At 44.9% G+C, this 19,391-nt stretch overlaps 1 protein-coding gene across 2 annotated transcripts in view; it reads right to left on the bottom strand.

The window, feature by feature from the left end:
• Positions 1–325: 325 nt before the first annotated feature.
• The window catches only part of SLC16A2 (solute carrier family 16 member 2), a 96,291-nt gene continuing 77,225 nt past the window's right edge, over positions 326–19,391 (bottom strand). The window contains exons 2-6 of one of the 2 annotated variants that reach the window (XM_014827413.3): positions 12,203–12,347; positions 8,526–8,976; positions 7,391–7,534; positions 3,366–3,594; positions 326–1,756 (exon numbers count right to left, since the gene is read on the bottom strand). In XM_014827413.3, the coding sequence (XP_014682899.1) occupies positions 1,536–1,756; positions 3,366–3,594; positions 7,391–7,534; positions 8,526–8,976; positions 12,203–12,347 (1,190 nt within the window). In that variant the 3' untranslated portion in view covers positions 326–1,535. The remainder of the gene's footprint in view (positions 1,757–3,365; positions 3,595–7,390; positions 7,535–8,525; positions 8,977–12,202; positions 12,348–19,391) is intronic. The other variant, XM_014827414.3, reaches the window with a different exon arrangement.

Genomic DNA, 19,391 nt, shown 5'->3' with positions numbered 1-19,391 from the left:
AGACAAAGGCCCAGAATATGGAGAAAGAGACACAAAGAGGAAAAGTGAGGAGAGAGGCTGAGCTCCTAATGAGGTGAGTTGTGCTAGCTGGATACAGCCTGGCTGGGAATGCTCTTCAGTAAGAGTGTTGCCCAGAGCCTTGGCATAGGGAAGCATCTGGCACCTATTTCTGAGGGATGAAGATGGTCCAGAGTTTAGTTTTCCTGGCACCTTTAATGCCCGCTAAGCAGAGTGGCCCAGGATGCCCAGCATGGGGGGCACATTGGGTGGTAAAGGCTAGGATGGCTTCTTCCTAAAAGAAATTGTCCAATCCTATGGGCGGCTGCTGCCTCTACCTTTTTTGGGATCCAGGTTGGGAATGGGATTTTCTCTAAAACTGTCCCTTTCCTGGCCTGGCCCAGGTGGAAATATTGACCTGCCATGACTCATGAGAGATGGAGGAGTTGGTCCTTTGCCAGGTCAATAACTATTGCTTCTCCCTCCACCATGCCATCCCCATGTCATCAGTCCTCCTCTGCCTGCTGAGATGAAGGAAATTTCTTCACATTTTGACAGGTAGATACAAGGATGGGGAGCTGGGAGGGCCTTCAGGTTAATGTATTAGGCTGGGAAATCTGTAAAAATCAGTGAGTGGAGCTTTATGGTGTTTAAGGCCCCGTGATCCCTATGTGGTATTTTCTTCCAGTCTATGATTATAGCAGCTTGAGCCAAAAAGTGAGATGTGAGTGTGGCTCAACCTGAGATGAATGAGATGAGTGCTAGTGTTATGGGTGGGCTGGGCAAAGGTGAGGCTGATTGGCCCAAGTTCTGGGTCCCTCCTTTCTTCAAGCACCCATGTGTCTATGACAGTCATAAAAAGAAATAGAGGGGACAGAGAAGGGAGAGGAGGCAGTAGAGGAAAAAAAGGGGGCAAGGAAAGAAGGAAGCAGACTGTTAACCAACAGTGTGATGGGGAGACTCTCTGTATACTTGTAAAATGATGGCACCCACAGCTTTTGGGAAGTCACAGCCCTCAGAGACTCTGAGGCTAAACAAAGCTCCTTGTCTCATTTTACCTGTCTGCCCTTCCACCCCTGCCTCCCCTTCAAGGGCTCCCAAGGACAGACGGCAAGGAACTCCTCAGCACACAGAGGCTTGGGTCTTCCTACCAGGCTCCTGGGGATACAGTAGCACCTTTGGCAGTTGCTTTTAGTGGGGCACTAACAAGCTGGGGCCAGGAGGTCCCATCCCCCATCTCCCCCAGGGGTCAGAAAGTATATGGAGAGGTTCCAAAGGCCAGTGAGTGATTCCAAAGCTCTTCTAAGTCCTGGGAGGAGAAGGACCCTGGCAAGTTTAAAGGCATTCATAGGGAGAATTTGGTTAATGAGTTTGGAACACCTGGAGCTTTGGCTCCAGGGGAGATGGTCAAGTGGCTGAAATGCTGTGTGTGCAGGTTTGGGAACAAGTGTGCTGGTGGCAAAAATATAAATGCTGAGCAGGGCAGGGTGAAGGGAAAGGGTTGAGGAGGAGGAGCACACAATAGCAAGGAAGAGGCATTAGATTGGTTCCTCAGGGGTGGGGGAGCCTGGCAGGAGCTCCCCATTGGGGTCTGGGTCAGGGGCCAACATCTTATCCTTGCTGGAATCCCTCTGCTCTTTCTTGAACATCCTTTGATGCATCAGAGGGACGAAGAAGAGGATTACAGCTCCAATGATGGGGGGCACACCAGCAAAGTAGAAGGCCACATGGTAGTCCCCAAAACAGTTGCGGAGAAGGCCTGAAACAGTTAAGAGAGACAAGTCAAGCTCAGCTTTGCCCTACTGCCCAAAGGTACTCTCAGCCCCTTCTAGGGGCTGTCTATCCACAATGCCTATCCAGAGAATCTTGGCCTGCACTGCCTTGATCCAGGAGCACGCTCAATTTAAACACTCCCAGATGGAAGAAATAAAACATCTATTACAAAGGCAGACAGCTCCTCTCTGAGATACTGGGGCTGCAGGCCTTTGAAGCTAATGTTCATTATGAAAGAATCTAGTGAATCTTCTCTTAAAGTTCTCCATTTTTTACTTTCATGAAGCTTCAGCTAACTTTCAGTCTCTTCTAGTTATGGAGTTAGGAGGGAAGCTAGTTTAAAAGAATTCCACAGAAGATGGCCAAGCCTTGTCTTGGTTCACAGCAGTCTACCCTCCCACCCCCAACTTGGGATAGAGTGTTCTTGTGGAACAATTTAGCCTGGCTCCTATTTTCCCTTTCTCTGAAATTCCCGCTTGTCCTAAAGGGGGCTGTATGTGTATCCTTCCTTCCAGTTACAGATATGGTTGGCCCCTCTGGGTTCCTCTAAGTTGCCAATACCATGGATGTATTTGGCCTGGGACTCAAGGCTTCCTCTGCTCACCTCCAGAAGCTAATGTGGGGCACCTTATAGGGAGGATGAGCAAAGGCATCCTCTGAGGAAAGGCAAGTAGGTCCTCAGGCTGCTTAGGAGGTAAGCAAATTGGAAAGAGATGTGGATTCCGGGATCCACCTTTGGGATAAGGGGCTGGGTAGAGGTTCCCCTCCCCCAGTGGGCAGTGTGGCTGTTGCACAAGGGCCTGAGTGGAAGCTTTTGCCACTGTCACACAGCATGACCAGTGTCCTCACAACACCTTGCACAGAATTGGTGTTCAAGGAACATTTGTTGTTAGCCTACTTGGCCAGCCTAGGAAAGGCTAGCCCATGAATCAATATTTGCAATACAACCTAAAGGAAATGAAGTTCTCTTTTCATTGGTTTTCCTTGTTTCCTGTGTTCCCTGGGGTACCATCAATGCCCTTCTTGAAGAGTGCAGAGAGAAACCAGGAGTGCTAAAAGATGGCAAGCCAACAATTTGCTCCCTGCTGGAAGTGAGCCTCACTGGCCCAGTCCTAGGTTGTGACCTTAATCAATCTCTTCTACAGGTTCAGTTCAGAAGTCAGTAGAGGAGGAGAGGGGTGTCTCTAAGTCTTAATAAAACGGGGGCCCACTTTCTCTTCTCTTCCTGCCAACTACCTTGCAAATAATTACTTGCCTGTGAAGAAAGAGAGAGAATACTGGATCAACAGAATGCTCCGGAAATCCAAACCCATTTCTCTCTCTACCCTCCTAGAATCAGCCATCTTGTTTACAATAAAACCTCACTGAAACAGATATACAGCCATGGAAAGCCCATTCCTCAAAATGAATCCATGCATGTATATTGTGCTTAGTCTCTTCAACCAATAGTGGTGGGGGGTTTCATGCACTCTGACAAAGCTGCTTAAATAGAGAATAAGAGGAAAAGGGACTTCAAGCAGAGGTGCTCAGAAGAGCTAGGGCCCAGGGAAGACAGGACCCCCCCACTCATGCCCTCCCTGTAACATTATCCTCACCTGCAATGGGAGGCCCAGCAATCATCGGCAGGGCCATCATGCCCAGGAGGTAGCCAATGGCCTGCGAGGCCTGCATTGGACCCACCAGCTCAAATGCGATGGGAGCCATGATGGTGATGAAGAAGCCATCACACAGGCCCAGGAAGAGGCAGACAACGATGAGGCCCCCGAAGCCCCGGCACAGGGGAATCATCATGGACATCAGGCCCAGGAGCAGGAACGAGATGACCTAGAGGAGCAAGGGCCTAAGGTCATGTTGTGCTTGCCAGCCAGGACCACATAACAAATCACATCTCCTTTCTCAGGGCTTCATTTCTACCATCTATAAAATGGGGCAGAGGGGTGTCAACAGAGAGAGCGGTTGGACTAAATAGTTACTTAGGCCCCTTCTAAGTCCTTCACTGAAGGATTCAAAGTTTTTAAGAGAGCCCCTATTTAACTGATTCTGTCAAGATTTAAAAACAAGGAGGGAACATGGCCCCTGTCCTCAAGATGTCTTTTCACTAGACTCTGAGATAAAGGGAATTGCTGTTTCTGCTTTCTGATCCTGTGTTTGGCTGCCCCAGGCATCAGGGTCTGGGATCAGACTATGCTGTTATTCCCAGATCCAAGAAAGGCATGGGAAGAGGGAGGGGAGGAAGTGAGGATGACTTGAATGATGATTAGATGGGGGCATGAACGGAAGGCACATCTTCCTGCAATGGAGATGCCAGTGACCACTTTTAGAAAACACCTTGGCATGAAGGAGACCATTGGGAGGTTCACCCAGGTTCCTTATGGTTTAGGACATGGGACACTACCCATCTCACATATCTCAGGCTCTGGGGGGCCTTTAGGCATGCCTGGGAACCCTGAGAAAGCAACAAAGGGGCCTTTAAGTAGAACCAAGACACTAGGAGGGTGTCTAGGGAGCATGAAGCCAGCCCAGGGGCACTGACTAGCCGCTGGGCTTTCTTTGGGCTGAGCAAAATGACTCCAAAACAAAGAAACTGCCTTTCCAGAGGCTGCTTTTTCCATCTCAAAAGAGAGAAGGACCACTGGAAACATAGCTGGTCTTTTGATTAAGGTCATTTGCAACCTATGTCAGTGACCCAGACTGAAGCCCTGGGCTGCAGGCAGAGAAACGAACTCTCTCCCCCCCCGCAATGGAGCCACCAGAGCCAGGTCATCCCGGGGTCATGGATAAGATCCAATCTGTTTACCAAGGCCTTGAGAGGACCCAAGATTTTCCATGATTTACACAGGCAGACTGACTTACCCAGGGAGGGTAAGTCACCACATGGTGAGGATAAGTCACCACATCGCCACATAGAAGGGGTAGGAGGGGCAAGGCTGTTTCAAGCCCTAAAGATTTTCTGCGTTGTTGCTGTCAGTGGGCTTGTTAGGTTAATTGGTTGGTTTTTGCAGAGGATAAGAAATGTCCTGGCTATGCCTGAGGAAATCTCTTTGTTGGGGGACTTTTGAACTTTGCCCAGGCTGTTTTGGGATAGCTAGGCAGAATTTAGGAATAAGAACCCAGATATCCCAGCTTCTCCTCTAGGAGATTCATGCACACCTATAAAATAAAACTAGACCCACCTATCAACCAAGCCATAATGGTATGGCAATTAAGAGTTAATACCATTATATATATATGATGCAAAGGACCCCATTAACTAATTTCAATTGGCTCTAATTACTACATATTGTATCTAGTTGCCTCTTAATATCCTCCATGAGGCCTTGCTAAGGTTAAGAAATTAAAAATCCCTCTTGGAACTGAGAATCAGGTCTCAAGAACTGGCCCAAAGTGAGGCTATTCTTCAGGTTGTCACCATTTTCTTTTCAAGAGACTGTCCAGGGGCTTAACACTAGACACATGTTCCTCTTTTCAGCAATAGTAAGTAGCACAGCATCTAGTGGATGTCTCTTCAGAACCTATAGCTGTGTACACTCCTTTCCTCTCCCAGGCCTGTACTCCTACATCTGACCCACGGAGAAAGGAAGGCAAATTCCTGTGATGGAGTATCTTGAGTAGCTTAAGAGAAAGGAGTTCATCCATTGTCTTGTGCTCTTGGCCTGAGACACTTACCTGAAGAATGAGTTTGGACAAGTTACTTTCCCTCTCTGGGCCTCGGTTCCTCAATTTGTAAAATGAGGGAGTTGGATGACAAGTTGATGAAGATATGTTTCAGCTATAACATTCTAAGGTTGTTTTATATTATTCTAAGTGGCAAGTAAGAGTGGAAAAGGGGAGAGAGTGGTGGGTGGGTAGGGGAAGTGGCCAGCCAAAGCACCAGGCCCTAAGCCTAGTTCTACTTCTAACTAGCTAATGCCTTCACCTCCCTGGGAACTCCCTGTGCACAATAGAAAGCAAGAGCTGTTTGGGCCCTACCTCCCTCCTAGGGACTGTGGTGAGAAATGAGCTATATAGCTAGGCAGGGGATGCTGCCTCTCCTCAAGATAACGCCTTGGCCCAATGCTAGCTTACCCAGATTTCCAGCATCCTTTGGCATCTTGGAGCTACTGACACTGACAGGGAAGACCCACAGGGGTGGCATGTGGAAGAGGCTGGGGAAGCCACACATACGCCTATGCAAAAAGCCACCCGAATAAGGCACTTGCCAATATTTGCACAGGAATTCAAAATTTTGTCATTGGTTTATCTCAGTCATAGGCCTTTGGTTTGACCTTGATCAAGTCATTCATCATCTCTGGGATGTGGCTCTGCCATCCATCACTTAGGGTAAAGTGGAATATGAGAAGAGTGCTACATAGCAGTTCAGCTGTGCCACTACTGTCTGTGTGAGTCTTTCTCTCAGTTTTTCCATCAGTGTAATGAGAACTTGGACTGGATAGACCATAAGGTCACCCCTAGCTCTGACAAAGAAGATCCACCAGCTCTTGCAAATCTAACACAGAGTTAAACACAACAGGAAATCTTAATCATATCTTTGTCCAAGACATGTGATGGTATTTAGGAAAACATTTGGTGCTGTCGGAAGACAGAAATTCCTGCTATGACTGTAGTCAGGGCACATTGGTTTTAGGGCTTCCCTAGGAAAGTCAGAACTCAACCACCTTCCTGATGGATTATTTGTGACCACATATTTTCTGGGGCTGCTGTTGCTTCTCCACAGGGTTTCACACTTGGGCACCTTCACCTTCTGGTAAACCCAGATGCAGGAGCAAAAAGCATGAGCCAGGTAAGAAAGGCAATATTGCTGCCAGGTAGACAAAGACAGACAGCTTGAGCAGTAGTACGTATTCAAACCAGACCAGACAATGGCCTCTTGAGCATCCATATGGCTTCTGCCCACAATATGAGGCTACCATTGTCACTGTCAGAAGGATAAAAACCTTTGATGGCTATAACATCTTCTACTTCCCAAAGCCTAGTCACACCTATATTTCTTTTGATCCTCATCTGTGAAGTAAGATAGGAAGGGCAAGAATTATTCTCATTGCACAAAGGAGAAAAGTGAGGCCTAAAGAGGGGAAGTGAAGCCTGGCCCTTTCTGGCACTTTTTTTGGTGTCCATCAAGAGGATGGCATTTGAGAGCCAGTGCTTGATACCAAGTAGCTCTTGAAGTATAAGAGCTGATGGAGCTGGAGGAGAGACACATTGGGCCACAAAATACTATAGATGCCCAACACCCTCCGAGAGATTACAGGGTAGCAGTGAGATCAGTCCTCAATGGGAGCAGCATCTAACTCCTGGCCTCAGTTTCCCTCTTTTAGATGGGAGAGCCATTATTAATAAACACTTTCTTTGAAAGTGTTGTTAGAGGTTCCATTTACACTACTCTCACTGGATCCTCACTCCACCTTGATGAAGAAGGCAGAACAGGATGATTGTCTTCATTTCAAAGCAAGGGAAACTGAGGCTCAGAGAATTTGATTGACTTTCCCATGTTGCTTGTGTCAGAGCTGGGGCTCAGGGCATATCAGTGACACACCCTACCGTTCTATTTCAAAGGCTGGGGATAACCTAGCATCTGTGGAAGGCTGTTCCTCCCCATAGTGGACAGAATGATCAAACTCACCTGCAAGTAGATCTTCTTAAGTCCAGGAATGGAGTCACTGATACGGCCCGATACGAGGCGCCCGAGGCCTGAGGTAGCCCCAATACACACCAAGAGCACCCAGGTCTGCTTGATTTCCAAGAACTCTTCTTCCACATACTTCATCTGAAAAGCATAGCACCAGGCCCCCAGGACAAGAGGAAGAAGAGGAGCTGACTGGTTAGTTGTTGGCATACCCAGAACCCTCTGCTGCTTACTTCCCTGGACCACAGCAAGAGCTCCCTCCCCTGCAGCCCTCTCCCCTGTAGCCCTAGCTCCAGGACAAGCTCCCTGACTGCTTCTAACAGCTTAAAAGGCTGCATGTCCCATGGCTCTCTGGATTCTGGGCTTCTGAGCAACAGCTGAGGGGAATGGGTATCTCCAAGCCCCTTCTAAGCTCTGGCAGGATAGAATACAGCCTTAACAACTGAGAAAATCCAAGGGTTACCCTATAATCTCCCCATTCCCTGATCCAGAACTGACAGCCTGGGGCAACGGCAGGTCACCAGGGGAGAAGGATCCACCAACGTCCAGCTAACACTTCCAAATGCGTTTTTTAAGAACCACAAGGTCTGTGGAAGATAACAGCTAGGCTACACCTGACGGTTCTATGGCCATGTAAATTAGGTGGATGCTGGTTCAACAAAGATAAATGGGTTTCTTTACTACAGGATCTTTTGGTAACTTTAAAATATTGCTACATATTATGAAGCTAGAGAGATCTAGTACATGTTATTTCCTAAATAAAATCATTTGGCCTCAAAGACCAGCATTCCATAGAACATACTCTTAGAAAACCCTATCCTTAGGTCATCTGGGCCAGTCTCCTGCAGCCCAATGATGCATATCTTCTCCTGAAAATCCATCTAGATTTATCAGAGGGGGAAACCACAGGCATGGGCCTTCCCCTAAGGAACTCTCCCCGTCTCCCATTGAGGTCTTCCCTGAGCCTTTGCCCTTTCCCACTCTGGGTCTCTCCAACTACTGTTTTGTCTCTTTTTCCAAAGGTCCCAGCTCTGCCCTTTCAATGTCCTCCGCCCCTACCCTCTGGACTTCAGGAAGGTTAAGGGCAGCTTCTTGGGGCTAGGTAGGGTAGGCCCACCCTGGTATTCCTCACCAGGTGTACATAGGGAACGAAGTAGCCAAGGGCAGCAGCAGCAATCCCGAAGGCCCAGATGCGGTAGGTACGTTGCCGGAACACTCGCATGTTGAAGTACTTCCTGAGCTGAGCCAGAAAGCGTTGGCACAGGGTGCGGACACCTCTTTTGCTTGGGGTGTCCTGGGAGCTGGGCAGGAGGGGCCGGTAGGTGAGTGAAAGTAGTGTAAGAATAAACATGAAGGTACTCAGCACCTGGAAGGTTTGGGCAAGCTTGATCTTAGCCCCCAGTGTTTTGATGAGGAGGGGGAAGGATATGGAGAAGATGCTACTCCCAGCAGACACCACACCATTGGCCAGACCCAGGCGGCGTTGGAAGTAGTGGCCCAGGATGACGAGAGATGGCTGAAAGGCGAAGGAACAGCCACAACCAAAGAGAATCCCATAGGTGAAGTAACGCAGGCTTAGTGAGCTGTGGGAGAGACACCAAGAGCTATCCTCAGCAGCCTGACCAGCAATCCATCTGCTCTTCTCCCTTCACCCTCCTGAGACCTGCATCCTCCTACCCTTAACCCACAGCCCCACTTACCACTGACCCTCAGAACAGGCAAGGTGCAGGATCTTCTGATCCCCATTTTGCAGATGGGGAGACAGAGGCTCAGGGAAGTAATGTACCCAAGGTAGCAAAATTGGGGATCAGCAAAGCTTGGACTTGACTCTAGGTCTGTGTGACTCTGGTTTGAATCACAGCACCCCATCAGAGGGGATTGTTCAAAAGAAAGCCAGAACCAGCCTATGCAAGGGCTGGTTGAGGGGCTATAAGGAGTAAGTCAATGCCTCAGAGAGAGCAGTTTCACCTACTGCTCACCTAGACACCATGGATAGGCTGGTAGCCAAAGCTTTATCGCAAGTTACAACAAACGTCTGTAAGGAGCCAAGATCACGGAAGAATGAGACCCTTCACAGGACATTTCAGTGTCTTTCTCCATGCTCAGGGTCCTCAATATTTCAGAGAATGCCTGGTGTACTTCCGAAAGACACCCCTTCCCCAACCCTGCCCAAAGTCTGGATAACCCAAGACCCTTTACTTCAGGCCCTAGATGATCTCCACGGGAATCCTGAGGTAAAGAGTCCCTTTAACTTCTAGAGCCAAACTCCTGTTGCTGGACATAATATGGATTATAATATGAATTATAATATGGATTAGTTCTCCAGAGTAGTCTGGCTGCTTGACAGGAAATGGAGCCTCAAAGAAGTTGTGGGCCTGGTGAAGTAAGACAAGTTCTGGCTTACAACTCTTAGGGCCTGCTGTGGCCATAAACCTCTGTAACAGAAGGCAAAGTGTCAGAAGGGAAAAGGCCATGGGAAGGTCAGGTTGGCCAGCCATCTGCCCTCAGACGGTATTGGTACAACCTAGTGAAGAATTTTGTTTTCTTTTTGAAGCCTCCACATATTTTGCAATAGTTCTTATCTGACCACTTAATTACCTAATACTCTCCATGGTCAAGAGGTTCCTCCCCACAGATAGACCCAGTCCTCATACTAAAGGACCGGGCCTATGCTGCAGAGATGATGTGGCCTAGCACTCATGATTCCAAGACAGCTATCGCCACCATTTCTTTCCATCTGCTTGCATTCACTGGATACGAGCAAGGGCTTTGGTTTCAAAAGGGTTGCCTCCACTTGGAACACATAGCTAAGCCAATTGCTCCTCTTCTGTCAGATTCCTTGGGGACTACTTCCATTATATTCTAGGTACCTTTCGGGATTGGCTTGGGCTGGGGACCTTGTCTAAGAGAGAGGAGTTAGAAAGATCTAAGGGAGACCTTCGGGGAGGGGGCTGGTGAGGGCAAAGCATGGGATTCAGCTCAGTGTGGTGGATCAATTTCTAGCTGGGCCCCAAGGCAGGAAGCCCCTGAGTAGGCTTGCCAAGGCCTCCCTAGCTCTGTCTGCGCTCTGCCCTACCTCACGCCATCCAAAGGAACTAAGAGCCCTGATTCAGACAACAGGAAGGATGACTTGGAGCTCTAGCCACAAGTAGAACCATTTTTCCACTGGACGTGAAGCCATCCAGAAAGTTTTTTGGCTCTGAAGATGTTCTTACAGAAAGAGCAAAGGGGGTGAGTGAAGGGCTTTGAGGCTGGAGAACAGAACGCCTACTCCAATGTGCCTAAAGGAGAGTGCCAGAAGAAAACACATCTGAGCTCCTTCCCCTCCTGTAACTGAGCTCATGTGGATTGGAAGGGAAATGGGATCCGTATGTTGCTAATTTGTTTACACTTTGCTCTGCTCAGCCTTAAAAAACAGGCCTCTGCTGTGTACTGCTGAGACTAGAGCCACTTCTGAGGCCTACCTCATTCCCACAAGGAGGCAGGCACCAGCTTGCTGAAGGCAAATGAGGCTGACCACCAGAGGGGTCCTAAAAGGGTTGCAAACTCTTGCCCTGGGAGGGCTGAGCAGATTACAGGCAGGACATGGTTTTCCCCTCCTCTGTTCTAGTTGGATAGGATCGAGCCAAGAAACCATTGCAGGCCAGATTCAAGCTCTGCTGGAGGATAGGCTGGGTAGCTGGAAATGCTCAAATCATAAAGAAAGCTGGATCACCCTCACAGGGCACAGTTGTGGCAGAACACAGTTAACAAGCTCCTCTCAAGTGGAAACTTAGGCCTAGAGAGCATAACCATGGTTCTTCTCTGGGGAGGCAAACTCAGAAAGCAAGGCTCTGACAAGTTAGCTGTGTCTCCAGGACGGCATTCTCCTACACCAGCCCAGGCAGTTTGGAAGTAGGGTGTACCATAACTTCCAAAGTGTCTTTGGCAGAAAGTCAATAGAGTTCCTTAGGAATCCCATATTCCTCAGGCTGTGATGGAGGGTTTTTACTTCTCCCCTCCCCTACAGACATGCTTCTGCAAGGATGGCAGAAAGAAAGCAGAAAATGAACTGTAGCCTGCTCCTTGCCTGACATTACCAAGTTCTGCCAGGGGGACCAACAGGACCAGAGTTCAGGCCTAACTGGGTGCTGGGTTTATGCCTCAGTGAGTGATGCTGCTAAACATCCCTTCTCATGCCCAAGACATGAATCTTTATCTGTCCCAAATCATCTATACATCAGCAGCCAGAAATACCTGGAAAGAGGCCCAAAATGCTAAACAGCCTTGGGCTCAGCTGACCTTTTTCTCAATGTAAGATTCCCTTAGGAACCCTGAAATGGTAGTTGTTCACATGGGCTCACTCCAGAAACTCATTCCCGGGAGGCAGGTGAGGTCATGAGGTGTGTGGCACATCGAAGGGGAATAGGGCAGAGCTGGAAGAGACCTGAAAAGACCATCTGGTCTAATCCCCTCATGATACAGATACAGAAATTGAGGCCCAGAGAGGGGAATGGTACTCATCAGTTGTTCTATAGCCATTCAGTGGCCAAAACTGGACTTGGGCCCAGCTGTATGAACACCCAGGCTTAGGCTCCTCCCACCACTTCGGAACTCTTGGGTCTTCTGGGGGGCTCTTTCCTACCAATGTGTCCTGGGGACATTACCTAGGTGAGTCCTATTGCACAATGATTCCTGGGAGCAGGGTCTTTGAGTACCCTCCATGGAAAGGGCCACAAGGAATTCTGCAATGAGAAGTGTCCCTACTTGAAGCCCAGAAAGAAGTTAACCCTCAGCCTTGGACAAATGGCCAGCAACTCCTAGTCTTACCTGGTGAAGGAGCTGGTATGGAGGCCGACGAAAGCGACAGCAGCCCCCGCAGTTGCTGTGATTCGGCAGCCCAAACGATCAGTGAATATACTCACAATGGGAGAACAGAAGAAGATCATGCCCATTGAGAGGGCTCCTACCCATGCTGCAGAGAAAAGAAGCACAAAGACACCTTAGCTTAATATGGTACCTGCTGGTACGGCTAGTATTTCATTTCTTTTTCTCTGGCGTTTCACAAGGGACATTGCATTGGCCTGCACTGCCAACCTGCTAGCCCCCAATGGTCAGAGAGGTTAGGCAATTTTCAAAGGCAACGTGAGAACCAGGAGTCTAGTTTATAAACACCCCCAGAACATCAGAGCTGAGGCAGGGGGCATTTGGAGATCATTAAGTCTATGATGGAGCCTTCCAACTAGCTACCATACAGCTACATTACTTTTCTCAGCCTCTTTGGTTGCTTGGTATGATCATATGACCGAATTCTGACCACTAGAATGTGGGTAAAAGTGATACGCACCACTTCTAGGCCTGGGCCATGAAAAAGCTCCCATGAGGTTTCTGCTTCCCTGTGGGCTACAACTGCAGAGTGACCTTGGAAGTTGTGCATTAAGACTGGCAGGACTGCCATCAGTTCTGTCTCGGTACCTGAATAAGTACATGGAGTGAAGTTTCCCCTCCCTCTCCAATCTGGAACCGCTGTCCTGAATGTTACATAAGAAATAAAGAAACTTCTTGTCTTTTAAGCCACTGAATTTTTGAGGGCCATTTGTTGCAGCAGTTAAACCAACACAAACTAAAACAAAGAGATTCCTCCACTACCATTTTACTGATAAAGAAACAGGTCCAGAAAAATGTGAAGGGACTTATCAATGATCACACAGCAAGATAGTGGCAGATCTGGGACTCAAACCCAACTCTCCTTATTCCTAGTCCGAACTTCATTGTATTCTATCTTCTACTGGGGTAAATGAAGCCTCCCATCATAGCAGAGGCTGGATATAGATAGAATGGGAGATTTGAGCAGTGGGGTCAGATTTGGACTAGCCAATATTTCAGGCCCTTCCAGGGATGCTAAGCTGGATTTATATCCTTAGGCACTGGGCTACTTGGCTTCAGAGCCAAGGAGCATGGGAGCCTTCAGGAGCTAAGATAAGTCTTGTCTTGGTCATTGGAACAGTCCTGTGAAGATGCTAAGACAAAGGAGCAAAGAATGCCACAGACAAAGGCCTCCTAAAATTGTACGAGGACACAGCGTAGGTTCAGGAGCTACTCAAAGATTTCTCAGGACACTGTTTAAGAGGGTCATGTAACCCTCATTCTGAAATCCTTTATCAGAGTCCGTGTTTGGCAAATCCCTGACTCTAAACTCAAATAAGAGGAGTTTGTTCTGTTTCTAAAGGCTCTTAAGTGTCTGTAACAATCCTCACCAGGGAGGAAGAAATTTGCCCTTTTACTTAGATTTTTCCAGCCCATTTCCCCTTGTTCGGCCCTCAGAAAGAAAGCCCAAGTTTTTTTGTTTGAAGGCTGTTATCAAGTTTTATCTTGGGTTCTTTTTTTCCACGCTAAATAATCTTAGTTCCCTTAACTTTTCTTCTTAGCATTAATTTCTAACTCTGTAATTACTTTCAGAGCTCTCCTCTGAACACGGCCCAAATCTTCATCATCATCATCATCAAAATGCCTTCATTGAGTGTCAACTGAGCAGGGTGCCAGGCCAGCTTCTGGATCTCTTCAATTGTAGATCCCCAAGTGGGCCAGAAGAGTGCAGTCTGAGTGAGGTCAAGGCTAGTCCACCGTCTGCGTCTCTGCTCAGATCCTCACTGGGAATCTTTGCTTTGCTGGGGTACCTTCTTGAGCCCTAGCTGCCTGGCTCCAAACATACTGTCCTGGAACAGCAGGAGACCTGACCTGTCCTAATAATTTTACCTCTTACCTTGCAATTTTACCTCTTATCAGCTGTGAGACCTTGAGCAAGTCACACAGCACCACTTCTTTAATCCTCAGTCTTCTCATCTGTACAATGGGGATTCAAATTCCTGATGTGCTTTCCTCAAAGTTTTTTTAATGATGATCAGATGTAATAATATGTATAAGAGAGCTTTGTAAATGCCAATAGTCACACCATATACAAAAATTAAAGCAAATGGATCATAGACTTAAATGTAAAACTTAAAACTAGAAAGCTTCTAGAAGAAAGTATAGGAGAAAATCTTTCTGATCTTTAGTGAGGCAAAGATTTCATAGATATTTACAAAAAGTATGATCCACAGAAGAAAATATTGATACATTAGACTTAACAAAAATTTAAAACTTCTGCTCTTCAAAAAATACGGTTATGAAAATGAAAAGGCAAGCCACAGACTGGGAAAGAAATTTACCACACACGCATCGGATAAAAGACTGGTACCCAGAATACAAGTGTGAGTTGACTTCCACAACTCAATAAGAAGAAAGCAAACAATCCAGTTTAAAACATGGGCAAGAGATTTGGAAAGACATTTCACACACACACACACACACACACACAAACACATGATATGAATGGCAATTAAGCACATGAAAAGATGTTCAATATCATTAATCATTCAAGAAATGCGTAGTAAAACCACAATGAGATACCTTTACACACCCACTAAAAAGGCTTTTAAAAAATGACAATACTTCGTACTGGTGAGGACGTAGAGGAACTGGAAATCTCATATACTGCTGGTGGGAATGCAAAATGGCGTACCTACTTTGGTAAACCGTTTGGCAGCTTTTTACAAAGTTAAACACAATTACCATGTGACCCTGAAATCCCACTCCTAGGTAGTTACCCAAGATAAATGAAAACTTATGTTCATGTGAAAACCTGTACCTAGATGTTTATAACGGCTTTTTTTTATATGACTGCCAAAAGCTGGCAAGAACTCAAAATATACTTCAACTGGTGAATGGATAAACAAATGGGTATACATTAATACAATGGAATACAACTGTGCAATAAACAGGAATGAACTATTGATACAGGCAACAATTTGGACAATTCTCAAAGGCATTATGCTCAGTGAAAGATGCCAGACACAAATGATTCCATTTATATGAAATTCTGGAAAAGGCAAAACTATGGGGACAAACAGATCAGTGGGTGCTGGGAGAAAGGGTGGGGGGAGAGGATCTATTATAGAGGAGTACCAGGGAAATGTTCGGAGTGATGAATTGTTATATATCTTAACCGCCTTGCAGGACATCTGGTCCTGTCCAAAATGTCCATCAGACATTTGGTTCACGCCAAAAAGTCCTTGATATCTGGTCGTATTTGGTCCTGTCTAAAATGTCCATGGAAACATCGGGTCCATGCCAAAAGATCCTTGATATTTGGTCCTGTCCAAAACCATTTGGCATGAAGCAAATATGCCCATGGACATTTTGGACAGGACCAAATGTCTGCTAATCCTTAACTCTAGCGATGGTATTCTTTTGTTAAAATTCATAGAACTGTGCGTATAAAAAGGGTGAATATTACCATTTGTAAATTATACCTCAATAAATTTGATTTTATAAAAAGAGGAGAGGGGGCAGGGAAGCAGGAAGTGCCAGTGGGAGACCTCATTTATGATGTATGTATTTTTATTCTGGCCAAATTTTCAAAGAAAATAGTTCAAGTATATCATCGAAGAAGAAAAAGACACTTAAATTCGGTAAATCATCTTCCTGACATTTTGTAAACTAGGACTCACCATTATTTGGCCCTTCTGAATATCTACAATACAATGAAAACTGATGACTGGGCTTGAACGTATCTTTTGTACAGTCAAAGAAAGTTTAAATTATATTTGATATAGCATTTTTTGTTAATGACATGTATCCATCATTATGGTGTCATACAGAGCAGTTACACTGCCCTGAAACTCCTCTGTGCTCTGTCTGTTCATCCCGCCTAATCCCTGGCAACCACTGATCTTTATACTGTCTCCATAGTTTTGTCTTTTTCAGAATGTTATATATTCGGAATTATACAGTGTATAGACTTTCAGGTTGGCTTCTTTCACTTATCAACATACATTTAAGGTTTCCCCATGTCTTTTCGTGGCTTGGGAGCTCATTTCTTTTTAGTGCTGAATAATACAGTAGTCCTGCCTTATCCACGGTTTCATTTTCTGCGGTTTCAGTTACCTGCAGTCAAATGTGGTCTGAAAATATTAAATGGAAAATTCCAGAAATAAATAATTCATAACTTTTAAAGTGCACGCCATTCTGAGTAGCATAATGAAATCTCGTGCTGTCCTGCTCTGTCCTGCCCTAGACGTGAATCATCCCTTTGTCCAGCATATCCCCGCTGGATATGCTACCACTTAGTAGCCATCTTGGTTATCAGATCGACCGTTGTGGTATCACAGTGTTTGTGTTCAAGTCACCCTTATTTTACTTAATAACGGCCCCAAAGTGTAAGGGTAGTGATGCTGGCAACTAGAATATGCCAAAGAAAGGCTGTAAAGTGCTTCCTTTAAGTGAAAAGGTGAAAGTTTAGGACTTAAGGAAAGAGAAAAAATCATATGCTGCGGTTGCTAAGATTTACAGTAATTTTTATTGTAATTGTTCTATTTTATTCTTTGTTATTCTTAATCTCTTACTGTGCCTAATGTGGAAATTAGGCTTTATCATAGGTATGTATGTATAGGAAAAAACATAGTATATATATGGTTTGGCACTATCTGCAGTTTCAGGCATCCACTGGGGGTCTTGGAAGGTATACCCCACAGACAAGGGAGGACTACTCTATTTTGTTGTCTGGATGTTCCACAGTTTATTTATGAACTCACCTATTGAAGGACATCTTGGTTGCTTCCACATTTTGGCAATTATGAATAAAGCTGCTATAAACATCCATATGCAAATTACTGTGTAGAATACGTTCTCGACTCACTTGGTTAAATACCAGAGAGCACTATTGCTAAATCATATGTTTAGTTTTGTAAGAAACTGCCAAACTATCTTCCAAGGTGACTGTGCCATTCTGCATTCCCACCAGCCACGAGTGAGAGTTCTTGTTGTTCCATGTGCTTGTCAGCATTTAGTGTTGTTGGTGTTCCGGATTTTGGCCATTCTAATAGATATGTAGTGGTATCTTGTTGTTTTCATTTACGTTTCCCTGATAATATATGATGTTGAGCATCTTTTCATATGCTTATTTGTCATCTGTATATTTTCTTTGATAAGGTGTGTGTTAAGGTCTTTGGCTGATTTTTTTTATTGGGATTATAATGGTTTATAACTGTATAATTTCGGGTGTACATTATTGTTTATCAATTCCTGAATACACTTCATCGTGCTCACCCCCAGTAGTCTAATTTTTATCCATAACCATACGTATGTACCCCTTTGTCCCTTTTGCCCACCCCACAACCCCCTTCCCCTCTGGTAACCACTAATCTGTTCTCTTTATCCATGTATTTGTTTTCTTCCACATATGAGGGAAATCATGCAGTATGTGTCCTTCTGTCTCTGGCTTATTTCACTTAACATCACACCCTCCAGGTCCACCGATGTTGTTGCAAATGGGACAATTTTGTCCTTTTTATGGCTGAGTAGTATTTTGTTGTATACATATACCACATCTTCTTTATCTATTCATCTGTAGAAGGGCACTTGGGTTGTTTGCACATCCTGGCTATTGTGAATTGTGCTGCAATGAACATAGGGGTGCATAAATCTCTTTGGATCATTGATTTCAAGTTCTTTGGATAAATACCCAGATTTTATAACTGGGTTGTTCATTTTCTTATTGTTGAGTTGTAAGAGTTCTTTGTATATTTTGGATAACAGTCCTTTATCAGATACGTCTTTTGCAAATATTTTCTTCCAGTCTGTGGCTAATCTCATTTTTTTGACATTGTCTTTCGCAGAGCAGAAGTTTTTAATTTTAATGAAATCTGCCTTATCAAAAAGTCATCACTATACCCAAGGTCATCTAAGTTATTTTCCTAAGTTATTTTCTAGGAGTTTTATAGTTTTGTGTTTTATATTTAGGTCTGTAAGAAGGGTGTAAGGTCTGTGTCTACATTAATTTTTTTGCATGATGATGTCCGGTTGTTCCAGCACCATTTGTTGAAAAGACTATCTTTGCTCCATTGTATTGACTTTGCTTCTTTGTCAAAGATCAGTTGGCTACATTTATGTGGATCTATTTCTGAGCTCTGTCTATTCTTTCATCACTATCACACTGTCTTGAATATTGTAGCTTTATAGTAAGTCTTGAAGTCAGGTAGTGACAGTCTCCAACTTCGTTCATCTCCTCCAATAGGGGGTTGGCTATTTGGGGTCTTTTGCCTCTCCATGTAAATTCTAGAATCAGTTTGTTGATATCTACAAAATAACTTGCTGGGATTTTTATTGGAATTGCATTGAATCTATTTATCAAATCGGGAAGAACTGACATCCTGACAATATTGTCTTCCTATACATGAACATGGAATATCTCTCCATTTATTTAGTTCTTTGATTTCATTTATCAGAGTTTTGTAGTTTTCCTCATATAGATTTTGTACATATTTTGTTAGATTTATACCTAAGTATTTCATTTTTGGGGGTGCTAATGTGAATGGTATTCATTTTTTAACTTCAAATTCCACTTGTTCATTTCTGCTATATAGGAAAGCAATTGACTTTTGCATATTAACCTTGTATCCTGAAAACTTGCTATAATTGTTTATTTGTTCCAGGAGGTTTTTTGTCAGTTCTTTCAGATTTTATACATAGATGATCATATCATCTGTGAACAAAGACAGTTTTATATCTTCCTTCCCAATCCGTATACCCGTTATTTCCTTCTGTTGTATTACTACATTAGCTAGAACTTAGCTAAAGTATGATGTTGAAAAGGAGTGATGAGAGGGGACATCCTCGCCTTGTGCCTGATCTTAGTGAGAAAGATGCAAGTTTCCCACCATTAAGTATGAAGTTAGCTGTAGGTTTTTTTTAATACAGATTTTCAAAGTTAATCTGTTTGGTTTTTTTTAAAAGTTTTAAATTTTGAAATAATTAGAGATTCACAAGAAATAGTCAAGATAATCCAGAGAGGTCCCAGGAACCCTTCCCCCAGTTTCCCCCAATGGTTACATCTTATGTAACTATACTACAATTTCAAAACCAGGAAAGTGACATTGGTACAATGTATGTGTACAGTTCTGTATCATTTTATCACATGTGT

This window comes from Equus asinus, chromosome X (assembly GCF_041296235.1).
Source record: "Equus asinus isolate D_3611 breed Donkey chromosome X, EquAss-T2T_v2, whole genome shotgun sequence".
In the NCBI taxonomy this organism is placed as follows: domain Eukaryota; kingdom Metazoa; phylum Chordata; class Mammalia; order Perissodactyla; family Equidae; genus Equus; species Equus asinus.
The sequence above is the reverse complement of the archived record's forward strand: the minus strand, read 5'-3'. Positions and strand labels throughout refer to the sequence as shown.